This window comes from Melozone crissalis, unplaced genomic scaffold (assembly GCF_028551555.1).
Source record: "Melozone crissalis strain CALT ecotype California unplaced genomic scaffold, PUWL_Pcris_2 ptg000023l_1, whole genome shotgun sequence".
Classification (NCBI taxonomy): domain Eukaryota; kingdom Metazoa; phylum Chordata; class Aves; order Passeriformes; family Passerellidae; genus Melozone; species Melozone crissalis.
The window spans coordinates 40083861-40096832 of NW_026535801.1; the positions used below are offsets into that span (position 1 = coordinate 40083861).

The following is a 12972-nucleotide window of genomic DNA, read 5'->3' on the forward strand; positions in this document are numbered from 1 at the left end:
GTCAGGGTAGAACTATAATGTTATGACCCAAATGCCTGCACCATTAACACTGAAATTATTGAAACTGTTGCAGAGTTTGTGGACTTGCCATCTCCGGAAATGTCCAAGACCAGGTTGGACAGGGCTTGGAGCAACCTGGGCTAGTGGAAGGTATCCCATGGCAGAGAGTGGAATTGGATGAGCTTTAAGGTCCTTGCCAACCCAAACCACTCAGTGATTTTCTGATTCTATTCAAATAAGCCCCATTTCAATGCCCCATATTTTGTCAAGTGTCACAAAAATGAAGCCAAGTGGCAACTTCAGAGTGCTCCAGCGAAATTATTGCTAAAGATTTTCCTCCAACAGAGCACAAATGAAGGCACATTCTCAAAAGTGAGCCAGGAACAAGTGATTTGGGGACTTACATCGCTGACTTGGTCTGTGACTTGTCTCACGTGGGTGTTGACCTGCAGGTCTGGCAGACACAGCCAGTCATGGAGTCGCGTGCGGTAATCGACCTCGCTGATCTTCTTCTGGGCATCCTTGGCTGAGATGATGTCCATCATGTCTGGCACAATGTGCACCTTGGCTTTGGTCTTCTCATAGGCTTCTTTGTACAGGCGCTGTGGAGTTAAAGCAATGCTCAATAAAGCTGTGTCGATAAATTTGGAGGAAATCATTGCTACTTTCATGGGAAGTCAGTGGGAGAGAGAGGACTTTGGCCCTGACTAAAATTTACATCTGCCCAGCTCTAAAAATAATTTGCAGAACCTCAGCAAGGGAGGTAAAAAGTGATAAGTTCAATTTTCATTGTGCTGAGGAGTTAAAAGAAGGCAGATGATGCTTTTACCCATATTACACTAAAGGTTTGCCCATGCAGGCAATGCAGTAATTGAGTTAAAACTTACATTTATGGTTGTATTCCAGAATTTAGCAAATACTGCACATAGCCAAATGCACATGGGAATGGGATGTGTGGATCAAGGCATGGGGATTCCTTGAGTTCCTGCTTCTGAGATAAGCATGGCTTTATCAGGAAAACACACATCCCAGAACCAGGACTTACATCAATGTTGAGCTTCCCAACTCTGAGGCACCTTTCTGTGTTGGGATCATCCTCAACACCTCTGGGGAGGGTGTACAGGGCTTTGAACTTGTCATATTCCTCACGGTATTTGACCTGAGCACAAGCAAAGAAATGCAACAATTAACTGAGTCACTTGTGGGTTTGGAACAAAATTCATCAGCATTAAGCAAAAAGTTGAGTCCAACAAGTAGAGAAAGGCTTTAAAGCAGGATTTTAGTTGTCTGTTTTGTCTTAGATGGAGAAGAAAGCACATCATAACAATCACATTGTGAAACAACAGCTGATTAGAGGATTTAAAAATAAATATATGTAGAATAAGGCACTTATTTATTGTTCCAGCTGTTTCATTTAAAGTGATCTGTGGAGTCGTCTCTCATAATTCTAACTTTTGTAAAGCATAAGGTGTTTTCTATACTTAGTAAGCATAATTTAAAGATTTTTGGTGTTTTTCTGACCTGGATGATCATGAAACTTAGACTAGAGAAAAAAACCTAGAAAAAAACTTAGACCATAAAAACCCTAACATTTTCAGTTTGGATTACTATAAAAATTGACTTTTTTTTCCATGACAAGAAGCCACAAAGGACTGTTACCCAAATAACTATCAGAGAAAAATCATTATCTACAGATACATATCATATCTCAAAAGGGAAAGGAAAATTAAAGTCTAAAAAATATTTATATCGGTAGTAGATGCAAGGCAGGAAGGATTTAATTATTAGATTTTTTTAATCACTGCAGTGATTAAAAAAATGAAGAATTTAATTCACTTACAATGCTTGCATTGTGCTTCAGTTCTTTGGCACGTGCCAAGGCTACAGAATCTGAGGGCAGTGCATAGCTGGTGGCCTTCACTTTATCCCAGGCCTTCTTGTAGAGATTCTGCGGGGAAATAGAAAGTTTGTGTGAGTGGAAAAATAGTTCTTGTAAATAATTACCAACAACTAATAGAAACCAAAAGCCCTTCTCCTTTTATTTAGACACCATATGGTAAAGCATTGTAAAGATATTAAGTGATACTTAATATCAAGTGCATGTAAAGGGTGATAAAAATCCTTTCTAACTATTATTGTCTGTTGTCAGAGATTTTAATTTTGTTCAGGTGTAATTTTATTCAGGAAATCTATTTCTGAATCCAGGTGTTTTGCCAAGACGGCCTTACAATTGGAAAATATGGTCCTTGCCTGAAATACAATATCTCCCCCAAGCTCAAGTAGTGCAGAGGGACAGCACTGGCTTTGAGAAGCTCCTGGTTTGGATGTTTGTCTTCAAACAGTGAACAAACAAAATAAAACAAAGATCTCACATTAAAGGTCCTTAAGAGAAAGAAAACTGTGCATAAACACTTACATCACTATAGAGGTGTTTCAAACTCTGAACTCTTTGTGAATCCACTGTCTCAGTCACAGTTGTGTACTTGTCCTTAGTTTTATGGAATTCCTCCTTGTACTTCACCTGGGGGATGAAAGCTGTGTTTAGTGAATGGTTCCAATGCTCAGCAGGACAACCCTGAGCAGAAAAGGCGGGGATTCACCTCGCTGGCGTTGGCAGCACTTTGCAGAGCAGTCACATAGACAGGGGTGTCTGTAACCACACTGAAGTTCTGGAAGTTCTCCTTCCCTGCAGAGGTGTATTTTATCTAAGGACACAAAGCCAACAAAACACTCATTAGTGCTGGAAAAGACCTGGAAATCCCCTGCCAGCTTCCTTTAAAATCACATCTGGACAGCTGAAATCAAAGATTACAGCTCAGTTAAGATCAGCTCTGAATGTGACAGATCATAAAATAGAAATACTCAATATACAGCCAGTATGGACTAAGGAATAATGAAATTTAAAACCACAGCTATCTTTACATTCTCCTAAGTTTTCTCCTCCTCCAATAACACAGGTGGTGTCTCTACAGAAGAAACTCCAAGACTGTATTTTCGCAGTTTAAACAAAATATTTCTGATGTAACAGGAATTACTTGATTCAGCTCTGGACTAGGACATGTCAACCCCAGTGAATCACAAATGGAAGAAAAAGCACACATAAATATTTATTTATTTATTTAAGGAAGACTTACCTGGCTCTGCAAGTCATAGGATTTCTTAGCCTGTATGATTTGTGGAGTATCCCAGACGTAACATCCAAGTCCCTTCAGCCAGTTTAAGTCATCTTTATACACAGACTACATGGAAGTGAATAGAACATTAGGTTAGGAAGAAATTTGCCTTCTGCCAACTAAACCAAGCAATTCTGCATCCTACTAAGCCAGGTAACTCACACAACTTCAGGTTTTATTGGGAATGTTGGTTGGCCCAAGCTGGGACACCACTGCCTGCAGAATATGAGCACCATTCTCTCACCTGTGGGCTGATACAACCCCAACAAACAAGGGGAATTCTTTTCCAGACCCACTGGATCCAGAAGGATTCTGGATGCTGTCCTGGCCCCTGTGCTAATTCCAGCATTCCCAATTACAATAGATAGGGATCACTGCTGTGATTGGTACTAAGAATCCAAGGCCATGGTTATTAATTCATATTAATGAATCAATATTAATGAATCTATATTAATGAATCAATTAATAATAGTTTAATATGCAAATATGAATGTTCATGTTTAATTGATATTAAATTTAGTATTAATTTAATTTAATTTAATATTTAAATATTATGGAAGATACTTGGGAAAAATGATGGGAAAGGCTGCTATAATATCAAACAAATGGGCTCAGTAAGCTCACATAAATTTGGAAGGGTTTGGACAATGCCCTCAGGCTCCTGGCGGGATTTTTGGGGCGTGCTGGATGACCTTGATGGGTCCCTTCCAAGCCAGCCCAATCCATGGCTCTGAATAAGTGACAGACATACATCACTCAGGATCTCCTGGGCTCTCCTGGCGTGAATGACATCGTTCTCCTCAGGGGAGCAGCTCCACTGGTGGAAGTAGTGGCGGTACTCCAGGTCACTGAGGATGTGCTGGCACTTCTTGGCCAGGACGTGGTTCATCATGTCAGTGGGGATATGGACATTCTTCTTGGTGTCTTCATAGTTCTTTCTGTAGGCCAGCTGAAAAGCAAAGATTGGGGAAAAGGTGAGAGGAAATCAGAGTGGTTTTCTGTCCAGCTTTGGATTCTGGACTAAAAGGTCACAGCATTATCTGAGATGTGGTACCTGGATTTAGTAGCTAAGCTGCCATGGGATTCAACAGGATGGAAATCTTAACTTGGATATTAGTCACCTTTTATTTTGTCAAATTTCTGGAAGGGCAACAATTACCTTCACTGGCAGTTTTAACACCTGATGAGAAAACTAACAAGTCTTCAGGATTAAAAAACTCATGCTCCACACATGGTTTTCATCTGATTAAAGATAGAATATTTGGGATTACACTGATTTTAGGCCCTGCATGACACGTTGTATGTGCACTGCTGACAACAGCAACACACCAAATGTGCATTTACTTTTCTAGCTCTTAAATTCCCATTTCAACTCAAAATCTACACTTTTATTTGTAAAGGAAATGAATCCCACATGGTATTTTTTACTGCTCAGATCCTTAGACTGAAACAGAAACAGGGTTTTTTTTCCTTACTGTAGTATTCCTAACAGCTGAACAAATCCCTTCTCAATCTCCTAAATAATTTTAAATTCAATTATTAAACCCACATATAAAAATAAGCATTCAGGTAATATAAGCATGTTGAAATAATTTTTGCTGATATTATTGTGGATTTATGTTAAGGTTGGACTTGATCTTGGAAGTCTTTTCCAACCTTAAAGATCCTGTGATTCTAGAGTTCCATTAAACTTTGCACTATTTATGTTTAAGTAATAAAATAGTGAATTTCATCTGTGAAATAAATGGTGAAATAAATGAAATGGAAAATATTCCAGACTTGTTCATTCCTTACCGCGCTCCTCATTTTCTGGAATTCCAGGGAGTGAATGACACCGGGGAAATCACCAATATCCTTCCCAGCCAGGTAGTGGCCTTTCAGCTTCTCATATATTTCCTTGTATTTACGCTGAAAAAATATTCATGTGGAAATTTTAATGTTCATTCTAACAACATATTGGGGGGGGGGAAAGGGAAAAAATGGGAAATCCCTCCTGACCTCACTGTTGATTTGGTTTGCATGTTTGGCTCCCACAAGTGGAACATATTTCTCATCCAGAGAGTATCCAATGGGCTTGCTCAGTTCCCAAGCCTTCTTGTAATGTTTCTAGGCAAGAAAAAGCATATACAGATTTAATGAAAAAATCAAATCTATTTCCCATTTATACACACATGGGATAGAACATGGAATACAGAATATTTTTACAGAGTGCTTCCCAATAAATTAAATGGAGAATGTAAATTTTGAACAGTCATTCAGTATAAGGGAAAGAGGACAAATGTTCACTTCAGGAAGTTACCTGAGCACAAATTTGAGCTGATTTCTGCTTGCTTTATTACATTTATACCAGAAGGGTAATAAAAGTATCCCAAATATAGATATGAGCTCTGGTATAAAAGTGCAGTATAGAATTAAGATTGATAATTTTATAGATCATCAAGATTGTGAAAAATCTTCAAGAAATATTGGTGTTTACTAAAGAAACGTTAGTGTCAATGGCACTTTCCTAATACTTTTTGTTAAATATTAAGATTCATTTCAGATTCACTTCAGATTAAATTATGAAGTGTGTAGTCATATGAATGAGTAATCACTTATAATTTAAAAAAATTGAGGTTTCCCATTAAAATCAGTGAGACTACTCAAAAGTAACTGCTTAATAATGTAAATCATCTACAGTCTTCATACACAAAAAGTAAATGTAAAACTTATCAGTAATCTCCAAAGATACTATTGGACGGAATTATATTTGGTTTTGTCACACTATTTTGACTTCTAAGCACCACACAGCTGTCCTTTGAGATCACTTCAATAAAAAAAGAAATAATCCTGATTCCAGTGATCCAAACAGGAAAGCTGAAGAAAAAAGGGTTTAAATAACCTCCCCAGAGCCACTACTGAGAGTAGAACAGCTCCTCAGGTCCACCCCACATTTCAAAGTTTGATATTTATGGGATCTCACCTCACTGTGGAGCAAGGCCATGTCTTTGGCATGGTGCAGAGCAGGAGTATCATCAGACCCAATGTACTGGCCTTTCTCCTGGTTAAATGTTTCTTTGTATTTTAGCTACAAAAGAAATCAAACACAGTGTTAATTCCATTGGAGAAATACATTATTGCCAACAGTCCATCTATTAGTAGTAGACATTAATTTTCTCTTGTGTCTCAATGCAATAATGTTGTGCAGGACATTTCAACCACTGTAATGCACAGGCAAATGTTACTGTGTCACCTCAAAATACACATGGTATTCTTGAAAAATTCAAGACACTGCTCAGCGAATACAGTTTAGCAACACCAGGGATTCCATGAACTGTTCATCAAGAACAGGAGCCAGTTTTCTGTTAGAAAAATCTATGCAAACTCTAAGTCAGGGACATGCCATATTCTTCTAGAGGAAAATGTTAAATTATTTGGACAGCAATATTGTGTTGTTCATTCATATCACTTCTTACAAAACTTGCTCACCCCAGGAAAGCCTGTTATTAATGAGGTGCACACACAAATATATAAGGCTAAAAATAGTATAGTTAGAAAAAGCAATTAAATCATCTCCTAATTCTTCTATATGAAATTTTTTTTTTAAAAAGGTACATACATCACTCTGATTGACAGAGTTCATCTTTGCCAAAGTGATCTCAGGAGTGTCAACCACACTGGTGTATTTGGAAAAGTTATCCAGGGCTTCTTTGGTGTATGCTCTCTGCAAAGAGGTGAAATAATGTCTTAAACACGGCATGAGAAAGAAGTGCCAATTGTGGAACTGCTGAAATATTTTCTCTTACCTTGTTTATCAGTTCTTGTGCATTCTTAACCTTCTTATGCTCCACTGAATCGAGAGGGATCCAACCAATGCCACGGAGCCACTCCAAATCAGCTTTGTAGATGTTCTAAACCAGAAAGACAATGCAAAAGGACAGAAATTACTGAGCTCAGGATAGATGATGTGCTGTGGGCAATATCCATGGCCAGACCATGTAGAAAGGACCACACAGGGCTGCACCATCACTCACATCACTCTGCAGGTCGTAGGCCTGCCGTGCGTGGATCACGTCATTCTGGTCAGGAAGGCAGGTCCACTGGTGCAGGTACTGCCTGTAGTCAACATCACTGACCAAGTTCTGGCCCTCCTTTGCTGCCACAACTGCCATGGCATCTGAAGGTATGTGGATTTTGGACTTGGTTTTGTTGTAGTCTGATTTGTACAGCCTGTCGTTCTGGATCTCGCCCGCGTGCTCGTACCACACCAGCTTGGGGTCATCCCTCATTTTGGCAACTCCCACGTAGTGCCCTCTCTGCTTGACATACTCAGCTTTGTATTTCAGCTGGTGGGAGAGGGGAGAGACACAGAGAAAATCAGCACTGCCTGTACCCACTCTGGTTTTAACCTGGGAACAGCTTCAGCTTTGTCAACACAAACAGCACACGAGACTGTGTTGTCAAATGCAGCTTTAGGTTTTCAGTACATCACAAGATAAAAATCTGGTCACAAACAATAATATTACCTTGTGTAAGCCTTCCTGTTCAAAATATAGCATTTTCTTGTCTAATATACTCCCCATTTTCAGTAAAAGGTATTGTTAACAGAAGAGGAAAGACTTGCTAGAAAATGTTTTCTAACAAGCGTATTTAGTCTCATTTTGGCAACAAATTATTTGAGATTGTCTGAAGAGTGAATGCTTATTTAGGATATTTACATCACACTGTTTTGACAAAATGTTTATTCCAAATAAGATTCATGTAATAATTTCAAGATCCATTATGTAAGTGTTAAAAATGAAAAGTGTATACTGGTCTAGAGGTTTTGATATGCCAAAAAGTGAAGTTAGAGCCATATATGTGTTATAATCATAGTATCACTTCAAATTTTACACTTTTTTTAATTTAACACCTACAAAACATGGAAGTCCAGCTCAGCTGATTTTGAAAGGACTATTTCTAGAGAGAGGGAATGTGGAAGGAATCTGACCTTCAGCAGTAATACCTCCAAACGCCATAATCACAAAGATAGCTGAATTATTTGGAGGACATCATGGAATTCATAGGCCATGAAAAGTCTGGATGTTACCCAAATGGAATGCTTTTTAAGTCTGTTTGGCAATTTTCAAGGTCTTTAACATTTCAGTCTTCCAAGCACTTATCTTCCTAATGAGAAGAATCATTACCTCACTTTGGACATCACTCGAGTGCTTGGCATGAGAGATCTGCACCGTGTCAGGAGGCAGGAGGTAACCAGTGGCTTTTTCTTTCTCCCAGCTTTCCTTGTACAAATTCTGTGGGAAATAAAAGTGATGAGGAAACCAACACTACTACAGTGATAACAATTACCATATGTATGCAATTTATTTAGAGGCATAAGGATAACAAATCCTTCCTTCAAGTTGTTATCAGTAAGGCAGGTTTTATAAATACCTAAAAAATGGGAGTAGAAGCTGTCAAGGAGAGATAACACACCTGGTTTAGAATTCTGGCTGCCTCTCGGGCCATGTCCAGCTGTGGTGTATCTGTGAGAGTATAATTTGTCTTGGCCTCATTCCATTCTTTGTGGTATTTAATCTAGGACACAGAAAGAAATGACTGCCTTGTAGCACACCCACAGAACTGGGAAAACACCATAATAATCTACACACAAAATAACAAACCAACCCCTGAATTGGCAAGGCTAGTAGACAAAGCACATTAAATACAGAATCACAGAAGTCAAATGTAGCCCAGGCACTGAGAGCAAACTTACATCACTGAGGATTTCAGTGCTATTCTTTGCTGTGACATAATCAACTCTGTCAGCCACGGGAGTGAACGGGAGAGTTTCAGCTTTCGTGCGGTACTTCCTCTGTACAAGAAAGAGAAGAACAGATTACCCTGGAATATTTGATGCCTAATACAGCAATTCTGAATAGATACACAAGACAAGGAAGTTCTCATGGAGAAAAACCTCTCCATACACAATGAATGCTGTGAAAATACTGCAGTTGCAGCATTTTTTTCAAATTTCAAAAATTTTTTTCAAATTTTTCATTTGAAAACAACTCTCATTGTTTAAACCATTTAAAATACTTTGAGTGACAAATACCCCTGATGAAAATTTTAGTATTGAAAAACATTTGGTTACCTCACTCAGGAGATCTCCAGCATATTTGACATGCTTGACTCCAAGGGAATCATTTGGCAACCATCCGATTCCCCGCAGCCATTCCAAATCAGCTTTATAAACAGCCTGGGAAAACAAAAGAGGGTCCATGCTCTTAGCTGCACTTCCCTGGACAATCCAGCAAGATTCATAAATAACAAAATTTATACCAGTGGTTAAAAGGGGAGCAGCAGTTCCAACATGAGCACTACATCTGAATTTATCACCCTTCAACCTTTTATAAGTGGCCTACACTTTGTAACTCTAACAAAGAGCAAGGTGAGCTCCCTGAATTCAGGAACAGATTCCCGCCCCTTAGAGCTGAAACAGGATGAGAAGAGGCAATACAGGACTAAGTTAGGGGGTGTTTTCAGGTGGACTTACATCGCTCTGGAGGTCGTAGGCTTGCCTGGCATGGATCACATCATTCTGGTCGGGGAGGCAGATCCACTGGTGCAGGTAGTGCCGGTAGTCGGCGTCGCTCACCAGGGCCTGCCCGTGCTTGGCTGACACGATGGACACCATATCCACTGGCAGGTGGCACTGGGTCTTCTGCTTGGCAAAGTGCTTCTTGTACTCTCGTTCACTCTGAACTTTGGCCACGTCCAGGGCAAACTGGATTTTGGAATCTCCCTTTGCGTTCGGCACTCCCACATAGTGTCCTTTCTGCTTCTCGTGCTCCAGCTTGTATTTGTACTGGGGGAAGAGCAGAGGTCACCATCAGTAACAGCTAGAAAGAGCTCTTAGAGCATGGGAGATGCCTCTTTTGGCACTTACATCACTGGCAATCTCTCTAGAAGCCTTGGCTGTCTTGATTGGAATGGCATCTGCTCTCAAATCGTAGCTCATCTTCAGCTCGTCCCAAGCTCCTTTATATTGTTTCTGAAGAGACAGATAAAACATCACACACATGCTGAATGCTCTGGCATTTGCCATTACATAAAGATACCATGAAATTTTTTGAGCAGTACTCCTGCTCCTAACCATAAATGCAGCTGTTTCTCAAACATGCAACACCAGTTTTGCAACCTATAAAGCACAAAAGGGTGTTTATAAAGGCGTAGAAAATATTTATATGCCTTGGATTGTCATGCATTTTAATAAAATATTCCCTCACTGGGGCATGATATTAATAATTTAATATCTATTTAATAATAATAATATCTATTTAATAATTTAATAATAATAAAAAATTTTAAATAGCTGAACACAAATGTTTATTTTTAAATGGCTGAATACTTTAAGGATATTCAGTAGATGGAAGGGAATGTCACAAGCCCTGTATGAGGATAGATTTCAATGAGGTTCACAGAGATTCAATATTATAGAATGATATAATCCACATACTATTTTAGAGAAAACAGAATGATAAACATACCTGGCTGTAATTAACAGCATTAGCCTTGGCAAGGTTGATTTCAGGAGTGTCTGGCATGATGTGGATCATAGTCTTGTCCTTTTCCCAGGCTTCTTTATATTTTTGCTGTTAAAACAGTCATTTAATAATATCATCAGACTAATGGAATTTCACTTATCAATAATATCAAATCCCATCAATCTCTCCTGAACTATTATCTCTAAAGTGTAAAATGTTTGGAAAAGCATTAAACTTTAAACACCGCTGATCAGTTTTATATTTTAGCAGTGGATTTCTCTTTAGCTGTAGTTTCTAGTGTGGAAGCAGCTTTGAGGAGGTTGGAACGTACAGCACTGATCTGTTCAGCGTTGGTTTTGGCCAGAACAACATCTGGGGAATCCACAACACTGGTGTACTTCACGCTGTCAATGGGGGTCCGATACACGTTGTCACTCAGGAGGTCCTGGGCATTCTTCACCCTCTTAATTTCTGGAGAGTCGTTGGGCAGCCACCCAATTCCACGGAGCCACTCTAGGTCTGACCTGTACACAGCCTGGGTGAGATGGTCAGAAAAGGAAAACATTGTTTAAAATTATTGTCTTAATTATTTTAAGCTATACAAAGCAGATTATGTTTTATAAGCCTAACTAGAGTCAGATTAATCCTTTTCATACACAGGAGATGTTCAGTGTCATAAGAAAAATTAAATCTGGCTACAAGTTTTTAAGTAGTTCAGTTCTTAAACAACACATTCTAAACCTTGTAAGGAGAAACAACTGAAAGGAGCTACAGTTACTCATTATGAATATTAAAAGCTTAGAAGGCTCTTCCAGTCTCCTCCAAAACACTTCTTCCTCTAGTAATTTCAACAATTTACAAGCCCTAACAAAACCCCAAGCTGCCTACCAGGAAAACTGACAAACAGCAAGGAACAGGAACCTCATCTCCAAAGCTTGTAATTGAAACAGTGGAAGAGGAACTGATAAGCAGCAAAGCCAGGTCAGGAAATCAGCTGAACTGCTTTGCATTCAGCTACACTGGCTGAATGCAAAGCCAGCTACTCACTGGCTACCTCACAGAGTTTTCTTCCAATTAAATAAATTTCCAAGCTTGCTCAAGCAAACAGAAGTAAAAAAAGCCACCTGATTCCAAGGCAGCCAACAGCTCTTACTCCTAAGTCCCATCAAAGCAAGAAAGACAAATCCTTCAGCCTCTCCAAATCAGATCTGTCCAAAAGCATTATGTAACACATAATCAACTAAAGTTTTACAATATTCAGAGATAAAACCAATGCTTTTTAAGGGTGTAAAAGAGCACATAATAGCAATAACAAAAAATTGAAGAAAACAGTCTCAACATAAATCTGTTGTGACTGTATAGCATTGAACAATCAGAATAAGGCTATAATCTATTGAATAATAAAACTACACATCTCTGTGGGTACTCACATCGCTCTGGAGGTCGTAGGCCTGCCGTGCGTGGATCACGTCGTTCTGGTCAGGAAGGCAGGTCCACTGGTGCAGGTACTGCCTGTAGTCAACATCACTGACCAAGTTCTGGCACTCCTTGGCTGCCTGCACTGACAGGGCATCCACAGGGATGTGGATCTGGGTCTTGGAATCATTGTAGGCCTTCTTGTAGAGGCGGTCGTTCTGCAGGGCCATGGCGCGCGCGGCCTGCGCCAGCTTGGGGTCATCCTTGGCACTGGGGCACCCGATGTAGTGGCCTTTCTGCTTCTCGTGGGTTTCTTTGTATTTGTACTGGAAATGCAGAGAGAACAGAAGGTGTGTTGCTCACCTGGACACAGCCACCAGGCTCAGGCTGCCAGCCTGAGCTCCACTCAGCTCTGCTGAGACACAGGCAGTGCATGAAGAGAAGGCTGTACCTCACTGGCAATGTCTCTGGAGGCCTTGGCTTGTTTGATGGGAATGGCATCTGCTCTTAGGTCGTAGCCTTTTGCCTTGACCTCATCCCAGGCCTTCTGATAATGTTTCTGCAAAGAAAATTAATCACCTTTGTTAAACATAGTGAAATGCCTTCTCTAAAAACCTGCTTGCTGGGAATGACCAGCTTGGGAGCCCTGTTTGCTTCCTGTAACTGACACAGTGACAACAATGATCCTGGCAAGTGTCTCAACAGAAAATTAATGACTTAAAGTAGGTGCAAGATTAAAACTCAAAGAGGCAGCAGAAATATTCCAGAAGACAGACCACTATGTCTGCTATGTCTGCAGACTCCAACAACTCCTCCATGGAATGTATTTGGCAGGTTTTGCCAAAGGGAGCAGAAGTTGTGTGGAACTGCACACTGAG

At 39.8% G+C, this 12972-nt stretch overlaps 1 protein-coding gene across 1 annotated transcript in view; it reads right to left on the reverse strand.

The window, feature by feature from the left end:
* Positions 1-12972, reverse strand: part of NEB (nebulin) — a 97147-nt gene that overhangs the window by 42595 nt on the left and 41580 nt on the right. Inside the window, exons 67-87 of the mRNA XM_054277607.1 lie at positions 11010-11213; positions 10682-10786; positions 10081-10185; positions 9688-9999; positions 9286-9390; positions 8908-9006; positions 8628-8729; positions 8339-8446; positions 7187-7498; positions 6959-7063; positions 6772-6876; positions 6136-6240; positions 5172-5279; positions 4968-5081; positions 3925-4122; positions 3135-3239; positions 2601-2705; positions 2417-2521; positions 1841-1948; positions 1046-1159; positions 405-602 (exon numbers count right to left, since the gene is read on the reverse strand). Coding sequence (XP_054133582.1) covers positions 405-602; positions 1046-1159; positions 1841-1948; positions 2417-2521; positions 2601-2705; positions 3135-3239; positions 3925-4122; positions 4968-5081; positions 5172-5279; positions 6136-6240; positions 6772-6876; positions 6959-7063; positions 7187-7498; positions 8339-8446; positions 8628-8729; positions 8908-9006; positions 9286-9390; positions 9688-9999; positions 10081-10185; positions 10682-10786; positions 11010-11213 — 2922 coding nt within the window. The remainder of the gene's footprint in view (positions 1-404; positions 603-1045; positions 1160-1840; positions 1949-2416; positions 2522-2600; positions 2706-3134; positions 3240-3924; positions 4123-4967; positions 5082-5171; positions 5280-6135; positions 6241-6771; positions 6877-6958; positions 7064-7186; positions 7499-8338; positions 8447-8627; positions 8730-8907; positions 9007-9285; positions 9391-9687; positions 10000-10080; positions 10186-10681; positions 10787-11009; positions 11214-12972) is intronic.